This window comes from Branchiostoma floridae, chromosome 12 (genome assembly GCF_000003815.2).
Source record: "Branchiostoma floridae strain S238N-H82 chromosome 12, Bfl_VNyyK, whole genome shotgun sequence".
NCBI classification, from domain to species: Eukaryota; Metazoa; Chordata; class Leptocardii; order Amphioxiformes; family Branchiostomatidae; genus Branchiostoma; species Branchiostoma floridae.
Window position 1 is genome coordinate 14836102 of NC_049990.1, and position 2020 is coordinate 14838121.

At 45.3% G+C, this 2020-nt stretch overlaps 2 protein-coding genes across 2 annotated transcripts in view; both read left to right on the top strand.

Annotated features, from left to right (window-relative positions):
* LOC118427034 (collagen alpha-3(VI) chain-like) overlaps positions 1-1333 on the top strand; it is a 35191-nt gene extending 33858 nt beyond the window's left edge. The window contains exons 45-49 of the mRNA XM_035836672.1: positions 122-240; positions 367-428; positions 571-716; positions 938-1047; positions 1243-1333. Of these exons, the coding sequence (XP_035692565.1) occupies positions 122-240; positions 367-428; positions 571-716; positions 938-1047; positions 1243-1320 (515 nt within the window). The 3' untranslated portion in view covers positions 1321-1333. The remainder of the gene's footprint in view (positions 1-121; positions 241-366; positions 429-570; positions 717-937; positions 1048-1242) is intronic.
* Positions 1333-2020, top strand: part of LOC118427035 (collagen alpha-6(VI) chain-like) — a 4387-nt gene continuing 3699 nt past the window's right edge. Inside the window, exons 1-2 of the mRNA XM_035836673.1 lie at positions 1333-1375; positions 1805-2018. Of these exons, the coding sequence (XP_035692566.1) occupies positions 1333-1375; positions 1805-2018 (257 nt within the window). The remainder of the gene's footprint in view (positions 1376-1804; positions 2019-2020) is intronic.

Sequence of the window (2020 nt, forward strand, 5' to 3'; positions counted from 1 at the left end):
ATTGTTTTTCCCACAAGGGTGTTTGGAAGCATGGCTCCTATAAAGCCTTTCTCGTCAATTGTTGTCTTCTCAAAATGACAAGCTCAGGCCTTTTGAAACATGTTATGTCCTTGTCTCACAGCCTCTACTAGTGAACAGATTCTCATCAGAATCGTCATCACATCAGTGCGGTTTGACGTGTCTCTGTTGAACGGCAACTCTACAGAATTCCAGACACTGTTTGCCCAAATCAACCGTGCCGTAAGTTGTGTCTTGGACTTGTTTTCGGCTCCCTTGTAGGCGGGCGGGGGGTAACAATTACTTCATGTGTAGGACTCTTCATCTTCTAAATGTGCTTATTTGAACACTGTTCTTTTACCTTTTCAGTTCATCGGCTTCTTCCCAGGAGTCCCTGGATTCACCGCACCTCTGGTGTCTCTCGCACCTGGGTAAGTAAGAAGCAGCTTGTATTTTAGTAAGTATCCGTCGGTCATTTCGACAGCTTGTGTCTGTGTCGGTCATTTTCTGTGCGATGTGCAAGATGATGACAAGACATCATGGGTTGTCTTCAATCTTGTTGTAAACTTTCAGTCCTGATGATAATTCCGTGGTGGCCATGTGTTTGGGATCGGTACCAGCATTTGCTACCAACACTGTGAGAACTGGTCTACTGAACGCATCAGAAGAGCTCAACAACCTGACTCTCAACACGGCCCTCACAAGCGTTGTCGCTGCACGTAAGTGCATGGTGGTCCTTTTTTTTTCTTTCTTTTTCAACACGTTGTGTTTGGACGGAGTCTTTTTATGCACCCTTTACCAAAGTTGGAAGATGCCATGTAAAGATCCATTGCTAAATCATATTTAATTGCTGTCTTTGAATTTTCGTTGAATTCTCGCCATTGAAAAGCACATTTCAAGAGTCCACTTATCTTAAAAAACTTTGCCATCTGTTGTGCAGGTACCTCGGTGATTTTCGTCCGGCTGGCTGTGAATGCGACCTACACAGTCGACTATCAAGTCCGTGGGTCTGCCGCATACAACGCCTTGTTTGCTCAGCTCCAATACCAGGTAAAGTTTTGCTGTTAGTATGGCCTTTGGGTGTTAGGCAGGAAGAATAGAAGATAAATTTGTGATTTCTGTTGCATTTCAAGTCCTTATCGTTGAACTCGTTATTGACCTTCTAACAGCCAAGTCATCGATAAGCAACCCGCCTATTTCTTGACACCGGACTTGACTCTTGGTTCCGCTGTTTGTGTTTTGTAGGTGCTGAGTCAGTTTTCCCCAAGTATCGGATCCGTAGATATCGTGTCTCTACGAGTGACCCAGATCCTCCCAGGGTAAGTTAGCGTGGCTATGTGGCAAGTTTTGGGATGTGATCTTGATGAAATAAAGGAAGGTACAGTTGAAAGCCAATCAACTGCATAGTTTGCATCTCTAACCTCTTTTTATAGAGAACTGGTGAATTTTTTCATAAAGATGTCCACGAGAGATGTTGAGGTAATTCTTGCAATCTGTTTGACAGTTCGACAGCTGCAACTACTTCAGTCGATGTTGAGGTAGTGGCCACGACATCCGCAGTATCGGCCGTCCAAACAAGGCTGACCAATATTACCGCACCTGGCCAGGTGCTTGGCGGCGCCTCTATCATCACTTCACAAGTGGCATTAACAGGTACAACTTGCAAGGAAAGCTTCTTTGTTCATTATAGTTTGGGAAGTGCGGTGAAGGTAAAGAAATGAGCACATCATTTTTTGCTCGCCTTTCTTGAACTCTTTCCTATCATGTGCATGAGATGCTAAGTGATTATCTGGATTCCCGATTTCAGCTCCACTTTGCAACGTCCAAGTGGATCTTGTCTTCGTCTTGGATGGTACGGGTAGCGTGGGAGCCACGAACTTTGAGAAAATGAAGACCTTCGTGCAGAAGATGATCAGCGACTTTGAGCTTGGGCCCGAGGGCACTCGCATCGGTGTGGTGGTCTATTCCCACCGGGCATCACTGGAAATCAGCTTGGATGCATATGACGATCAAGAAGCGCTGC